The sequence below is a fragment of the Moschus berezovskii genome, chromosome 9, assembly GCF_049115385.1.
Source record: "Moschus berezovskii isolate FMDL1 chromosome 9, NW_MosBer_1.0, whole genome shotgun sequence".
NCBI lineage: Eukaryota > Metazoa > Chordata > Mammalia > Artiodactyla > Moschidae > Moschus > Moschus berezovskii.
Window position 1 is genome coordinate 17003830 of NC_142468.1, and position 14305 is coordinate 17018134.

Sequence of the window (14305 nt, forward strand, 5' to 3'; positions counted from 1 at the left end):
AAATAGGGAAAGAAGTAATCACCCAAGTCCAAGAAACCCAGAGAGTCCCCAACAGGATAAATCCAAGGCGAAATACTCCAAGACACATATTAATCAAATTAACAAAGATCAAACACAAAGAACAAATATTAAAAGCAGCAAGGGAAAAGCAGCAAATAACACATAAGGGGATTCCCATAAGGATGACAGCTGATCTTTCAACAGAAACTCTTCAGGCCAGAAGGGAGTGGCAAGACATACTTAAAGTGATGAAAGAAAATACCCTACAGCCCAGATTACTATACCCAGCAAGGATCTCATTCAAATATGAAGGAGAAATCAAAAGCTTTACAGACAAGCAAAAGCTGAGGGAATTCAGCATCACCAAACCAGCTCTCCAACAAATGCTAAAGGATCTTCTATAGACAGGAAACACAGAAAGAGTGTATAAACTTGAACCCAAAGCAATAAAGAAAATGGCTATGGGATCGTACTTATCAATAATTACCTTAAACGTAAATGGGTTGAAATTTTCAAAAAGGCTAGGAAACAATTCTCATAGCCATCAATAGTTCAGTGTTGAGTTCATGAATAGTTTTTAAAGTTTGGGACAAACTGTAGTATTTGCTATTTGAAGTACTATTTGTAATTGGCATATTACGATGTAACATTGGTCTTCATTTCCAACTTAAAATGCCTAACAGGTTTTTAGATTTGTGAATTTTAGTTGAAATGTATTTTATGATGTTACTAAACCTGCAGAAATATTGAAATATTTCAGAGAACTTATTCACTGTACATTTAATTTATTTTATTTATAAAAGTTATGAACTGTAGAAAGTTTTACTTGTTGGGTCAAATGCTTGTTGCTTCAAATGCTTGTTGCATTTGAAGTGCTAGTTACAAGAAAATCAAATACCTTCAATGTATAAATGCTATTAAGTTTTTAAAGGACTCTGGAGTATAAGTAAGTTTGTTTAAAGAAATTTAGTCTGTTCAACTTGAAAAAAATAAATAAAATTGGAAAAAAAAAAAGAAATCCCTTGCATTCCTATACACTAATAATGAGAAAATAGAGAAATTAAGGAAACAATTCCATTCACTGTTGCACGAAAAGAATAAAATACTTAGGAATATATCTACTTAAAGAAACAAAAGACCTATATATAGAAAACTATAAAACATTGGTGAAAGAAATCAGAGAGGACACTAATAGATGGAGAAATATACCATGTTCATGGATTGGAAGAATAAATATTGTGAAAATGAATATATTACCCAAAGTAATTTATAAGTTCAATGCAATCCCTATCAAGCTACCAATGGTGTTTTTCGCAGAGCTAGAACAAATAATTTCACAATTTGTATGGAAATACAAAAAACCTCGCATAGCCAGAGCAATCTTGAGAAAGAAGAATGGAACTGGGGGAATCAACCTGCAGGACTTCAGGCTCTACTACAAAGCCACAGTCATCAAGACAGTATGGTACTGGCATAAAGACAGAAATATAGATCAATGAAACAAAATAGAAAGCCCAGAGATAAATCCATGCACCTATGAACACCTTATCTTTGACAAGGGAGGCAAGAATATTCAATGGAGAAAAGACTATCTCTTTAACAAATGGTGCTGGGAAAACTGGTCAACCACTTGTTAAAGAATGAAACTAGAACACTCCCTAACACCATACACAAGAATTAACTCAAAATGGATTAAAGATCTAAATGTAAGACCAGAAACTATAAAACTCCTAGAGGAGAACATAGGCAAAACACTCTCCAACATAAATCACAGCAGGATCCTCCATGACCCACCTCCCAGAATATTGGAAATAAGAGCAAAAATAAACAAATGGGACCTAATTAAAAGCTTCTGCACAGCAAAGGAAACTATAAGAAAGGTGAAAAGACAGCCTTCAGAATGGGAGAAAATAATAGCAAATGAAGCAACTGATAAAGGATTAATCTCAAAAATATACAAGCAACTCCTGCAGCTCAATTCCAGAAAAATAAACGACCCAATAAAAAAAATGGGCCAAAAAACTAAACAGACATTTCTCCAAAGAAGACATACAGATGGCTATCAAACACATGAAAAGATGTTCAACATCACTCAGAGAAATGCAAATTAAAACCACAATGAGGTACCATTTCACGCCAGTGAGAATGGAAAAGAAAAAGGAAATACCATTTTTTACCAAAAGTGTTTTAAAATCAGTTATACCTTTAAAATGTTGAGTATTTCTGGGCTTATGAGTATTCAAAAGTCAGGTACTTAGTTTCATTTATATCTGATGTAATGAAGTGCTGAGCTTGAGTTTCTGTTTTGTATTGTCTAAGATGGAAAAGGACATCTGTTAAGCTTTTATCTATGTATTATAACCAGAATAATTCACAATATCAGGCTAACTAAGTTATAGAAAACTATTTACACATTGCAAACTTTTAGTTTCCACACAAAGAAAAGTGAATTTTTAAGCTTTGGCTGAAACCTATTCAGCTTCTCTGAATGCAAGTCAGCACTTCTAGCTATAAGCAATTGTTTTTTCCATGCAACTCAAAAGTTTATTGATCATCTGTTTAATGTGCTGAACTAAATTCTGGAGTAGACCCAGATAAAAAAGAAGCAATACCTGTCCTCAAAGTGCTTTCTAATTCATAGGAGGAAGTAGATGGGATGGCTTCTGTCCAGCATGATCTCCATGCTTGCTTTAGCCACACCACTGACTTAACGTTGTGGATGTTAAGGAAGCTTTCACTAACCCAGCTAGTTTGTCTTGGAAAGATGCCCCTCCTAAACACCTTTCTAGAAGATTGTACTTTATAATAGCACTTAGACCCCGTTGTAATTGCCTGGTTATTCATCTGTTTATATGGACTGTAAGCTCCAGGAGAAGAACCATGTTTATTGTGTCCTCTGTTGTAACCCAGCACCTGGCACAAGTTGGTACTTAGTGTGTGTTGGATGAATGAATTGAAAATTGAAAACTATTTGTACAGTCTAGAACCCTGGAATGAAACCAATAAAAAATCTAACAGGGTGTTAGTCAGGCATTTTGGTTTAAGAGATGTACATATGCGATAACAATGACCTGATATTCTTTCAACAAAAAAATTTTAGGCTTGTTATATCAAGTACTTTTCTAGGCACTGATGATACATAGTTGTGAACAAGAGGGCAAAATCCAGGCTCTCGTGGAGCTTATGTTCTAATGAACGGAGGTAGTCAAAGTAAACAATAAGATCAATTTTAAAGATAAACACTTTGAACAAAATAAGAAGTGATGTGATATGGAGGGAGAACTGTGTTACATTGGATCAGGTTAGATGTGAAAAAGAGGTTTGCTTAAATACAAGCACAGTATAAGCAGACCATCATTAAGTCTGGTACACTAATAGAAAAAATGGATCCAGATCAAGAAAGACAAAAGTCCCTCCTATTCAGACACAATGTGGAATGTTACGCAGAGTGTAGGAGATCATACTTTAAAAGGAACACTGATGAACTCTAGAGAGGTCAGAGGAACGTGAGCTCATTAGCTCTCATACCCCCCACCCCATTCTACCCATTCTCTTCCTCCTATGTTTTGCTGTCACTATCCACCTACTTAAAAACCTAGATGCAAGTCTCCTGGACTCAGATTTGCTTCACCAACCATATCCCAACTGATTACAAAGTTCTAAATGATCCAACCAGTCCATTCTAAAGGAGATCAATCCTGGGTGTTCATTGGAAGGACTGATGCTAAAGCTGAAGCTCCAATACTTTGGCCACCTCATGCGACGAGTTGACTGACTGGAAAAGACTCTGATGCTGGGAGGGACTGGGGGCAGGAGGAGAAGGGGACGACAGAGAATGAGATGGCTGGATGGCATCACCGACTCGATGGACATGAGTTTGAGTGAACTCCGGGAGTTGGTGATGGACAGGGAGGCCTGGCATGCTGTGATTCATGGGGTCGCAAAGAGTCGGACACGACTGAGCGACTGGACTGAACTGAACTGAAATGTTCTTAAATCTGAACTGAAATGTTCTTAAATCTGGCACCCCTCTCCATTCACACTGATAGCACCTGAGTGCCTATCTCTAGACCTCGTGTCTTTATCTTCCATGTTGTCATCAGTTCTTTGTAAAGTATAGCTTTGGTCTTATGCAAGGTGACGTTATTATTTATTATCTGTGCTATGCACATGAACAAAGAAGACTCATTAATTATGCTGTGGGGAAAAGTATTAATTGGGACTCCCCCCAGCAAATCAGGACATACAGACACACAGATCATGTACTCCTCTGCTTAAAAATGTCCAATATTTTCCATTGCCCACAGGAAATGTCAAATTCTATATAAATAAATATTTGAGGCCTTGTCTTCTGCTTCTATCCCACAAGTACCATGATCTCCATCCACATGATCTTCTCTTAGCCCTCAAATATCCTACTCTCTGAAAGAGATCCTGGGCCTTGTTGCTGGCTTTGACTCTCAGCTCCCCTCAGTAGCTATGTAACATACAGTAGGTTACTTAACCCTCTATCTCAGTTCCTTTTGCAGAATGGGAATACTATGAGGATTAAATGGAATGACACCTGGAAAGAAAATCTTTAGCATAGTGCCAGGAACATAATAAATATAATGAATGTTAGCTGTTATCTCTGTAGGTCAATAATTCCCATAACTTTACGACTAAAAAAGTTACGTTAGCGATGCAAAATTGCTCAAGGCACATAACTGATGGAACACGCTTTTCCACTGTATTGCAATTCTCTTAGTGACTTGAGGGCTCTGCAGATTCCCCACCTCCGATTACAGTATCTGGCACTTACGGCATGAAGAATGTTGCATGAGATCATCAGGTGGTCAAAGATTTGGAAATACACTTGCAAGAAGAATGTGAAATCTGGAAAGACAAGAGTGAGTGTCAGGACAATTGACTTAAAATATTTTCTAAGATGTATGGAAGACAGAGGGACCCAGGGTAGTTCTGGAAGAAATAACTGGGCCCACTAACTGAGATGACAGGAGGCAAGAATTTTCCGCTGGGAGAGGGAAGGGAGGTGAGGTAAATGGGAGACCTAAGAGACACAGTTCAGTCCCTGGGTTTGGGAAGATACCCACTCCAGTATTCTCGCCTGGAGAATCCCATGGACAGAGGAGCCAGGTGGGCTACTGTCCATGGGGTCACAAAGAATTGGACACCACTGCAACTTAGCACGCACACAAAGATGTCTTTGCTGTAACAATTCTCTAAAACAAAGGGCGCTGTGCCACGCTAGGAAGGGCTGCTTCCCCCAGTCACTGCCCTTGAGATAGGCCTGGCGCCAAGATGAGACTGGACGATCTCTGGACCTCAAAACTGTCTGGGCACCGGGCTAGGAGTCAGGGGCGGGGTCTATAGACCCGAGGAGGGCTCCCTTGCCCCTGCGGGAGCCATCTACTCCCATTCGGTCTCCACCGGGCGCCGCCAACCCCTGCCGGAGGCCTCGTTTTCCCGGCCCGCCTGGAGGCATAGAAATCTCGCCCCAGGGTTTAATGGAACGCCCGGCAGAGGAGGAAACCCCGTCGGGCCGGAAGCACCCAGAACTGCTTCCGGGTCAAGGGGGGAAGGAGCCGCCATGGAGCCTCGCGGGGTGGCGGGGCGGACGGGGCCGCGGGCCGGCGTCTGAAGCGGGAGAGGCGCAGCGCCGCCAGCGCCATCGGGGACACTCAGGCCGGTCCTGTCCCCGCCGCCGCCGCCGCTATGTCGGTTCTGGGCGAGTACGAGCGACACTGCGACTCCCTCAATTCGGACTTTGGGAGCGAGTCCGGGGGTGGCGGGGACTCGGGCCCGGGGCCCAGCGCCGGTCCGGTGCCGCGAGCCGGCGGCGGAGCGGCGGAGCAGGAGGAGCTGCACTACATCCCCATCCGTGTGCTGGGCCGCGGCGCCTTCGGGGAGGCCACGCTGTACCGCCGCACCGAGGTAGCGGCCCTGCCTCTCCCCCGCCTCGTCCTCTCAGCGATCGGGTCCCGCAGGGGTGTCTGTCTTGGGGTCCTCACCGCTCCTGTACTAGGAGTTCGTAACAGCACTGATTTTTCTAACCGGTCGTTTTTGTTTACCATGGGGACTGAGCAAGGCATTGAACCTTTTCTGAGCCTTAGTTTTCCCGTCTGTAAATTGGAGTTAGGACTAGCAACGTACCTTAAAAGTAATATTTTTTAAGATTATTTTAAGCATCGAAGGAGGATACTTTGGAGACTGTGAGTTAAAGTAGTATATGAATGGGGAGTATTGTCAAAACTTCCTTCCGTTGATGCCGTACATGACTCCAAGGCCGAGGTGGAGACGTAGGGACAGCTTCAAAATTCCCACATTCGCTGCAGCTCCACCGGCTTTGCCAAATCTTTAAGCTCAGATATGAACACTCGGGGATTTTTCTTGAAGGTCATTGGTAAGATTGTAGCGTATAGGCTTCTTCATCAGTGATGATCCAGCAGTGTATATGCCTGGGAAATACTTTTTTTTGGTATATTTTAAACCATTCGTTCTTAAATTCAGGAGGGATAAAGGACTTCTTTGAGAATTTAATGTAAAGGTACTGTCCCTCCTATCCATTATTGCACACATACAAATCCTTTGAAGAGATTCTTGGATAGCTGATCCCCAGTTCAGAATGTATACTGATTAAAACCCTAGAGTGAGGAGTCTACTTCCAAAATTGATCATAAACTTTGATCACTAAAGTCTTAAAACTCTAGTTTCAGAATAGTTAAGCATCAGTGTGGGGTTGCTGAAGATGAGATTCTATCAGTGAACTGTCTGCAGGTCTGGTGTGTGTTCCAAGTACTTTTAAGGCTGAAAGATGGATGAGGAGAGAAGTGGTTGCAAGATTAATGTATGATGAGTTACTCTTAGTATTCTCATGAGAATGAGGAGATGAGCTTTGGTATTCCATTTTTATAGTTGAAGAAACTAAGGTAGTATATTTAAGTGACTCGCTCACTTAAATTAGAAGCAATCCTGGGCTGGAATGGAGGGTCACATCTGCTTGTCCATGCCTTTCCACGATTATTGCATTGAACTTGATTACCAAAGTTGTTTTAAGTTAAGTTTGATTACACTTTCCCCAAAATTGCATAGCAGCATCCATAACATCAAATGTTTATTACTTTTGTGAGTTTACAAGGGTTTAATTAGAAGCAGATTTTTCCCTCAAGAAGCATATATTTCAGTGGGAAGACATGTTAGTCTTGTTAGTAACAAATAGCATTTAAGTTGTATGTGTATATAAGTGTAAAAGAATGGACAAATGTTTCAGTGGAAGGGAATTAAGGAAATGCACAGTAGAAGGTTCATTGATCTTTTGCTGAAGTTTCAAAGGCCCAGCACAGCCATTCTAAAGGACAGGGAGGGTTATTTAGGTGGGGATGCTTCTGAGCTGGGAAACAACATCAGTAAATTAGAGGTGTTATAAAATGGAGTGAATATTCGGAGCTGCAGGTCAGTCTTCATGAATAGAGGGAAAACATGTGATAACATAAAATTGCAGGAGAAAGAGTCACAGAACGTGACAGAGTAAGGGAAGTGAACTCAGAGCCCTTCAGTTCAGTTCAGTTCAGTCGCTCAGTCGTGTCTGACTCTCTGTGACCCCATGAACCACAGCACGCCAGGCCTCCCTGTCCATCACCAACTCCCGGAGTTCACTCAAACTCATGTCCACAGAGTCGGTGATGCCATCCAGCCATCTCATTCTCTGTCGTCCCCGTCTCCTCCTACCCCCAATCAGACTCTTTTCCAGTGAGTCAACTCATCGCGTGAGGTGGCCAAAGTATTGGAGTTTCAGCTTCAGCGTCAGTCCTTCCAATGAACACCCAGGATTGATCTCCTTTAGAATGGACTGGTTAGACATGACTTATTCTTATCTGAAAAGAAATGAAAATCACTAGAGAAATCTATACAAAGTTAGAGGCAATTTTAACATGTCTATTTTACAGGAAATGTCAGCCATAGATAACCACTCTCCAGTTCTCTGTTTTTCCAATAGTCTAACCATACTACAGTCTTCATCATGACTAGCAGTCTTTCATAATGTCCCTCAATAGAAACCCTGAGATCTACCTCCATCCCATATTTTTTACCTGGAATTGACATTATGTAAATTAAGTGTATAAACAACGTAACATTTTAATGCTTTTCCTAGACCTGCAGTAAATTTTGATGCTCAATTGTATGCAGAATTTTCATGTTTTATTTAAAGGAGAAAAAGGAGTCAGTTTCTGCCCATCTAGGAAGTTTTCTTTCTAGGCTCAGAGATCCGGGTGTGGATTCATTCTCTGCCAGGCTCGAGGAAAGCACGATACCTCTGTTGCTGTGTTATAGGATGACTCATTGGTCGTGTGGAAGGAAGTTGATTTGACCCGACTCTCTGAGAAGGAACGTCGTGATGCCTTGAATGAGATTGTTATTCTGGCTCTGCTGCAGCATGACAACATTATTGCCTACTACAATCACTTCATGGACAATACCACCCTGCTGATTGAGCTGGAATACTGTAATGGTAAGGTAGAATTCCGTGGGACTTCCTCCAGCAAGACATTCCTTTGCTTATACTCACCTTGAGGGAGAGAGAAAAATAAGATCCATATTGACAAAGCATAAGAACTTTAAATGGACTCCTAGCGTTTAAGAGAAACAGTTCGGGCCCTGAAGAGTTTTGAAGTGATGTACAAGATGAGGGGAGGGATTTTCCCCCTGCATATTCAAATTTTGCTTTATGATGATAATTCCATCTTCAAATTATTTGTTCAGTTGAATTTTACACTCATTTTTCAAGGTTTTTTCCCTTATGAAATGACATTAGTCAGGCATTAAAAGCATAGCATGGTTTGACACATGATAGTGAAATCTTATAGGTGATATTTATTTATAATGATTTTAGCTAAAGCTGTCCTACTGAAAAGTGGTCTAAAGACCATAGCTGACTGAAAATGATTTCTTTGAACCCTTTTTCTTGTTTAAAAAAAAAAAAGCAGTATAGCCTATTTGTTAAAAAATAGACCCTGAACCCATATCCTAAGCTTCACTACTTTTTAATCTCTACAGTCTTGCACAGACTGCTTCTCTGTGCCTCGGTCTCCTCATCTTAAGTAAGTTTGCTAATAATCAGTAGTTACCTCCTAGGGTTATTGTAGTAAGTGAATATATAAAGCCCCAGCAACTTTAACATTTTTATTTTACAGGAAAGTGTACTATTTTACAGTACTTCTTGATAAATGTATCAAATTTTTGATAGATTTTGTAATAACTATTATCATTGTTACCTAAGAGAACGCCCAAAGCCCATTCTTGATCTGAATGCTAAAATGATCCAAACATATTCTTCATTTAAATCTCTAAGAGAAAGCTCCTAGATTTGTCATTTATTTGCTAGATTCTTGTGTATCATGATTGTTTTCAACCCTAAATGTATGAAATTATATTAGAGATTTTTGAAGTTGCAGAGGCCTCTTAACTTCCTTTGTGGTTAGGAGGAACTAGAACGGATGGTACATTTATTGAAACTTTTGAGTTACTAAATTGTGAAGAAGTTGTGAAACTTAACTAGGACTACAGTGTAAGTTATAGCTGCAGATAGGAAATAAAATGAACCATCATCATTTATAATAAAGAGGAGAAGCAAATTCAGACCTACTCTGAAGGAATGAGTTAGTAAAGGGAATAATAATAATAATTGGAAGCAATCTAGAGTCTACTGTAAATTTTGGGAAACCTTTTCAGTGTGAAGTGGAAAGAAAAAGAAGTTGATGGTGATAATATACCTATTTTTATAAAACATCGCCTCACAGGTATAACCCAAATCTTCTAATAGACTGAGGAAGTTGTTACCAAAATATTGCAGATTCCTTTAATAGGAGTTTTGGGAAAGAAAGTCATCTGATTTTGAAGACTTTCAAGGTACTTTCATAAATTAGGGTACTAGAGAAATGGTCTTTTTCTCTTTTGGTCTTTTTATCTTTTCTAAAAATGTTGTACTTCCCATTTTCATACTGAGTCTCTTCTATTAGGGAAGGAAATCTTTGGAGAATATTTCAGATATAGTCCTTGACAGATGGGAAGTTTTGTACCCATGTGAAGAGCTGGAAGGAAGAGGGGATATCTTTTAAAAGGAAGCAGAACGAGGTGGCTTGGTGGTAAAGAATCTGCCTGCCAATGCGGGAGATGTGGGTTTGATCCCTGGGTCAGGAAGATCCCTTGGAGGGGGAAATCCAACCTTCTCCAGTATTCTTGCCTGGAGAAGCCCATGAACAGAGGAGCCTGGCGGGATACAGTCCGTGGGGTCTCAGAGTCAGACATGACTGAGCATGCACACACTCATGCAGAATATTTTACTTGATGTGCCACCTGTTAAAATCCTAGTAGCTTTGATCTCTGTTAAGCAATTCAAACCTGTTTCTTATTTAATTGCAGGAGGGAACCTGTATGATAAAATCCTTCGTCAGAAGGACAAGTTGTTTGAGGAAGAGGTAATTTATATTTCTGTGAAAGGAAGCTAGAATTGTATTGTGATTCTTGCATTCTAGTTCTCTATTTACTCTTCCAACAATGAAGAGTGTTTTTTTTCCTTTTGTTCATACTCCTTCCAGGCTCTGATTGATATTCATGAGAAAGGAAACCTCTAACAAGGAAGCTGTCTATAGCTGCTTCCTAAACGGTTTACCTCCACATCATGATTCTCTATGGGCTTTCTTTCCCGGTTCTATTACTGCATACTGGTATGCCCAGTTTTCTCTACCTTTGCATTCTTCCTGGATTTCTTTCCACAAGTATGCTTCACCATACTATATTTTATAACAACGTTCGAACTATTTTATGATAATCTGCTGTTTTGTTTTTTTTACCCCACCACTTTTCTTTGCCTACTCAACCTACAAGCAAGAAATGTCAAGTCATGTTGAATCATAACCTCTAGTTGCAGTTTTCTTTGTTGAGTGCGTGTTTGCGTGTGTTTATTTAAATGGTATTTTTTTGTTTGTTTCCAGTCCAAGTATAATTTTTTTTTTCTCTGCAGATGGTGGTATGGTACCTATTTCAGATTGTTTCAGCTGTGAGCTGTATCCATAAAGCTGGGATCCTTCATAGGTAATGAGTGAAAGAATATGGGATGGATTCTTTTCTACCAATCCAACCCCCACCTTGGGTACCTCCCATCAGCACTATTATTTTCTTGATTAAACAGTCAAGGCTTTTCCGTTGATAATGATTTAGGAAGGAAGGAGTGAGTAATGAGGGGCGTTATCTTCACTTCCTGAAGTTAAACTGTTTGTGATCTAGGAAGAGTCTCCTCAGTAGCTTAGTACTGCTCAGTCATCTCTATTTTAGAGGTGAGTTCATTAATTCATCAGTACAGCCTAGAAGGCCACTATAAAAGTCGTGTTAGACTGGTTGGAATTTACAGTAAATGTTTTCTCTGAGCAATAAAATTGGCATTTGTTTTTAATTTAAGTAAAAAACTTATTTATTGTTTTACAATTAATTATGCTGTTTTACCAGGGGGAAACAGCTTTCTATTCACTTCTAGCTATAGGAGAGAACCTTTATAAGAACATTTCCACTTCATTATACCCTTAAATGAGTCATGGACTACTGCTGGAGATTAATATTAATACACTAGTTTTCTTTTTTATTAGTTTGTCCATTTAACATATAGTTCTTGATAGTTGTTGAGTGGCTGCAGTTGTATATTGTTTCATTTTTGAAAATTATCAAAAATATTGTTCTTATTTTTTCACATCTTTCAATAAAGGAAGGCACAGTGTGAACCAGGCACAGTTTATTTGTGTTATAAATGGTCAGTTCATCTTAAGAAAGATAGCTGGTAATTTTATTTAGGTGATCTGTATGGCCTAATCATTTTGCTGCTGGGATGTGCTTCTCTTGCCTTAACAGATTTGAAACTTTGACACAACTAAGTGTTAAAATTGCCTGGATATCACTTAATTCAAGGCCCCAGTGGTAATTGAAGAGGCAGTGCACCTTATAGGAATTACCTCGGGCACTTTTTTTTTTTTAATCTGACCTTTCAATTTTTCCTAATGGCTTCAGTGTTTGGGGGGATATGCCTATGCTGTGTGAATCCCTGGAGGTTGAAGTAATTCTCTGCCTCTACTCCCCCAAGTTCCCTTCTCAGTGTTAAAATGTATGAGAAAGTAATAAACATTCTTTTGGATCCCGTAACAGCCTGAACAGTGATAACACACTCTTTCAGTTCAGTTCAGTTGCTCAGTCGTGTCCGACTCTTTGCGACCCCATGAATCACAGCACGCCAGGCCTCCCTGTCCATCACCAACTCCCGGAGTTCACTCAAACTCATGTCCATCGAGTTGGTGATTCCATCCAGCCATCTCCTTCTCTGTCGTCCCCTTCTCCTCCTGCCCCAAATCCCTCCCAGCATCAGAGTCTTTTCCAGTGAGTCAACTCGTCACATGAGGTGGCCAAAGTATTGGAGTTTCAGCTTTAGCATTAGTCCTTCCAATGAACACCCAGGATTGATCTCCTTTAGAATGGACTGGTTGGATCTCCCTGCAGTCCAAGGGACTCTTATATTGTACTAATTTTGGGCGGGAAGGTAGATGAGATAAAACAGTTTAGTATGTGGGTTTAATATATAGCATTTGTTTTCCAGGGATATAAAGACATTAAATATTTTTCTGACCAAGGCAAACCTGATAAAACTTGGAGATTATGGCCTCGCAAAGAAACTGAATTCTGAGTATTCCATGGCTGAGACGGTAAGTATGTGTTATCATTAACTTAGTTGGACTTTCTTTATTTTTTACTTTTTTTTTAATTTGGTGGTGCCACACAGCATGAAGGACCTTAAGTGAAGTCCTAAAAACCACTGACCACCAGGGAATTCCCCCTTGACTTTTTTTTTTCTTTTCCTTCCTTGCACCTTGAGATATAACTATACCCCCTAAATCTTGCATGCTTTTTCTCAATGTTTTTGCAAGTTCTTCATACTTATAAAGCAAGTCTTTTATAAGTCATACTTATAAAAGGAGTCTTTTTTCTAGACCCACTAACAGGTATTACCTGCTCGGGTGTTTTTTTAAGAGCCATTGTCCACATAACAGCTCAGACATCATTGCCTTTTCCAACCCTAACTAAAGATTTTTCTAAAAGCAATAAAATGCTTTACCATTTTTTCCAGCTTAGGATCTTTAGTAGATCTCACTTTATCTCTCATGTAATGTTTTGAGCTTTGAATGTTAGACGTCTCTTGTTGTGCTTCCTTTGAATTTTTTCTGGTTCAGAAACTCTATATTACAAATAAAGGCTGATGCCCAGAAAACAGTCTCATCCTGAATATGATACACAGTCTGCCCCATAGGGCTCCCTTCTCACCTGATCCTATGAAACAGCATTGGTAAAGAGTAGACATAAATTGATCTCTGACAATAGTGATCTGATCCTTTTAGGACTTATAAAACCCAATTATTACTCTTCTGGTTTCACTGTGCTCTGTCTTTAAAAGAACTTGAAAATGTTTTAAGTTACTAAAATCAATTTTGTCCTGATGCTTTTTTTTTATAATATTGAGATATCTCTGCAAGCAATCTAGAAACATCCAAGGATACTGATAGCCAGGGTTGGGAGTCTGCTTCAGGGACTCAGTCTGCTTGTATGATGTTGCTGTATTGAGTTTCTGAGGAAGTAGTCATACCCTTGCATGGATTTTTCTCATCAAGAATAATCCAATAAAATAAATGCCATGTAAGCTGTCTGAAAAATTGCTTTCCTTTCCTTATTAAAGATGGCTATCAGTGTTATTAGAATTTCTTGGGTACTCATTGTCTCTCATCTTGGGAGAGACATGACCTCCATTCAGGACATTTATTTCCTTCCAACACATTCTTGAACTCAAAAAATATTTTTGAATTTGGAAGAAATTCACTATGTTAGTATTACAGATGTTAAATTGAGTTGTTCACAGTTTCACTACTGTGTGTTTCAGTTAGAACTTTTAAACCCCTTTATTCAATTACCATCTCCTGCTACCATTTTTTTTTTCCATTGGTGAACTTTTACCAAGTGTGCTTTTTCCAAGTCTGTGAAGTTTTCAGCAGTCCTTGAATGCCTAAATCTTCTGTGATCTAGGAATCACAGAGCTATTCTGCCTCCCAAGATACCACAGGTCTTCACCACAGAGATTGTCTCTTTATAACTGGCCCAGGACATTTGATATGAATAAGATTTCTCCCCAGAGTGGCATCAGCTCAGAATGATGCTGGGATATGCTGTTTGATGGGAATGTTTTGGGATATGGTGATGAATGTTCTGTAGTTATCACTAA

The 14305-nt window shown here is 39.6% G+C and overlaps 1 protein-coding gene across 1 annotated transcript in view; it reads left to right on the top strand.

Annotated features, from left to right (window-relative positions):
- The first annotated feature begins 5576 nt into the window (after nucleotides 1–5576).
- The window catches only part of NEK9 (NIMA related kinase 9), a 39554-nt gene continuing 30825 nt past the window's right edge, over nucleotides 5577–14305 (top strand). The window contains exons 1-5 of the mRNA XM_055435557.2: nucleotides 5577–5934; nucleotides 8332–8509; nucleotides 10420–10475; nucleotides 11021–11091; nucleotides 12635–12740. Of these exons, the coding sequence (XP_055291532.1) occupies nucleotides 5716–5934; nucleotides 8332–8509; nucleotides 10420–10475; nucleotides 11021–11091; nucleotides 12635–12740 (630 nt within the window). The 5' untranslated portion in view covers nucleotides 5577–5715. The remainder of the gene's footprint in view (nucleotides 5935–8331; nucleotides 8510–10419; nucleotides 10476–11020; nucleotides 11092–12634; nucleotides 12741–14305) is intronic.